The sequence below is a fragment of the Hippoglossus stenolepis genome, chromosome 8 (assembly GCF_022539355.2).
Source record: "Hippoglossus stenolepis isolate QCI-W04-F060 chromosome 8, HSTE1.2, whole genome shotgun sequence".
NCBI classification, from domain to species: domain Eukaryota; kingdom Metazoa; phylum Chordata; class Actinopteri; order Pleuronectiformes; family Pleuronectidae; genus Hippoglossus; species Hippoglossus stenolepis.
The window spans coordinates 15,353,637-15,356,200 of record NC_061490.1 but is presented as its reverse complement, the minus strand read 5'-3'; the positions used below and the strand labels follow the sequence as shown (position 1 = coordinate 15,356,200).

Sequence of the window (2,564 nt, the reverse complement as noted above, 5' to 3'; positions counted from 1 at the left end):
CAGACGGAGCGCACATAAACAAAGTCGCGTTACAAACTCCCAACACTTTGCAAACCTCCCAGCAGCTCCGACGCGCTCGGCTCGCGGGAACGGACGCAGACACACTCCTCACACTCGGGAGTTTTTATTTTTATTATTCCTTTTTTTTTTTTTGATTTTCTATTTCATTTTTTTTGTCTACTTTAAGAAAGAAAAGTAAGAGGAAGAACTTTTTTTCTTGGCTGCCGATGCATCCTGTACGTCCCCAATATTACTTAAGAGTTTTTGTATTTACTGTAAATGTATCTTTCGACTCTTGGTGATTATTCTGGATGGGAATAGGATACTTCATGCGAGGTTATTGCCGCATGTAAAGACGGAACCGCTACAGCATACCAGTAAGTAACCTGTGAATGAATGAATCACTGATAACCTGCCTGTGTAGCGCACTTGTCACATCGCCATGAGAGGACTTTTACGCACAGCTCCGTGCGTAATTTAGGTTATATTACCTTCATTTTATGTCATTCCCGGTTTATATTCGGTTTGTATTGGTCTGTTCAACTTGTAACCTGTTGATATGTCAGGCTCCGGCTCGCGTGGAGCTGCTCATATCGGATCCGCACGCGCGCGTGTGTGTGTGTGAGAGAGTTTCTGTTGCCACGAGCAAATGAAGCTGAAATTGAAATTTAATTTGGGCTGTGGAGGTATCATCGTATCCTTTATGGTTGTCATGGAAATTAGATGCCTCTCACTCACACAATGGACAGTGGAGTCAGACAGAAGCACTAATGGTCTGAGTGGATAGACGAACCTAAACCCAGACAGAAAGAGGCGAGTTAAAGCTCTTTTGCTTTCATGCCATGTGGAGTTTTTTTTTGTCAGGTGTAGGATTTTGTGAGGTTATGTTGTGAATGAGTGGTTTATAAGTGTGACACTGTGTGTTTGTGGGGTAAAGTGGAATAGTGGGTGTGTTTGTGTTTATATGTCATGTCACTGACAGGTATATGACACCTGACCCGTGTCGAAGTAAATCCTCCACATGTCCTGAAGCTTTCCACTGACAATTTCCAATATTATCACTCACACCGTCTTTGTGAGGAAACGATTTCCACAAAACACATTTCACCAGAAAATACATCCAGTCTCTGAACCCCCTTCAAGTAGAAACATCTGGATCAGTTCTTTAACAGAGTCAGAGACTAATCCATGTATAATTTAAAAAAAACATCACTGCTGAGTTACGCTTGACCAGTAACTATCTGACTTTGCCTTTCGTTCTTTCACACACTCAGGTTTACGCATGCACGCAGGCACTTCTGACAGCTCCCCTCTCAGAGCTGATTTACAGTACTCACATATTTTTCCTGTCTCTTCTTTATGTCCCTCCTTTTCTCTGTCTCTGTTTGCTGGAACCCTCGCGCTGTCCGGCGTTATTGGTGCAAGGGGGCTTACCGGGGGCTACCGGCACTCCGGGGCGCGTGCTTTGCAGCTCTTATGTCGTTCTCTTGGTTACCGGTGCGCGCAGGGCCAGAGCCCCACACCGACCGACTCCGGCCTGAAAAGACAGCGAGGGGGAACCGTTTGTTCATTAAAAAAGTAGACTGAATGTCTCACTTTACAGAAACATGTCCGTTTATTTACAAATGGATATGACTTTTTAACCCTTCACAAAGGTAAAGACAATAGCGCACAATTACCCTCCTAATAAAGTTTACAGTGAGGCTGTTTTGGCTTGAATCAAAACATGATCTCATATCTGTGGCTGTTTTTTTTTTAGGCCACAACACAGAATTAAATTATGGCTCAACTTTTCCAAATCAACCCTAATCAAATACGTGTTACACAGCCTTCTTCTTCAATTCAACATCTTTAAAATGTCCTGAGAGATATTCCGTTTGAGTGTCATAACCTGACCAAAGAACCACGAGAAGAATTGGTAAAGGTTCCTCTCGGAAAAAGGTCTGTAGGTCCGGAAAAGTGCTTCACAAAGTGGACGAGTGTGGTGTGTTGACACAAAGACAGGAGATGATGGCTGCAGGTGACTGTCTATGAGGGCTGCAGCTTGTCAACAGATACTATTGAGATGCATACGGGGAGATGTGCTCTCCCGGCTCCCAGAGGGTCTGTGTGCGTCTGAAAAAAAAAGACACACAGTTGTGTTTATGAGAGAGTGTGTGTGACAGAAAGGGGGCGCTCTGGGCCTTGAAATCCACCGGCCGCTGTGCGCCCTGCTGCATTGTGAGGGAGTTGGAGGTGCGCGGCACACAGGAGTCCGCCGGTCTGGTTTCGGGTCCGACTCTGCAAAAACTTCCACATTTCTCCCTCTTCCTCTGGATGAACCCTGCGCAGCCGAACACGGCGCTGATCAGAAGGAAGAGAAGCGATGGGCTGCAGGACGCACTGGCACAGACTGCTTTTATAAAAGTTATCACTCTTGTAGGTCTGTATTTGTAGGCGTTACGGTCTATAGTGTTTTGAATTTCTCTTTTGCAGCACAAAATGAAAATTATAATAATAACGGAGTGATGCTTAGTGTCAGACAGAAACCTATCACCCACGTAAGTGCAAGTCTTGAAATGAGC

At 44.9% G+C, this 2,564-nt stretch overlaps 1 protein-coding gene across 4 annotated transcripts in view; it reads left to right on the top strand.

The window, feature by feature from the left end:
• Window positions 1-201: 201 nt before the first annotated feature.
• Window positions 202-2,564, top strand: part of nr4a3 (nuclear receptor subfamily 4, group A, member 3) — a 21,057-nt gene continuing 18,694 nt past the window's right edge. Inside the window, exon 1 of one of the 4 annotated variants that reach the window (XM_035164757.2) lies at window positions 202-377. Coding sequence is in view for 2 of the 4 variants with exons in the window: in XM_035164755.2 (XP_035020646.1) it covers window positions 2,317-2,422 (106 nt within the window). In the remaining 2 variants the exon portion in view is untranslated. Of the gene's footprint in view, window positions 378-1,857; window positions 2,423-2,564 lie in introns of those variants that run through there. The other 3 variants (XM_035164754.2, XM_035164755.2, XM_035164756.2) reach the window with 3 other exon arrangements.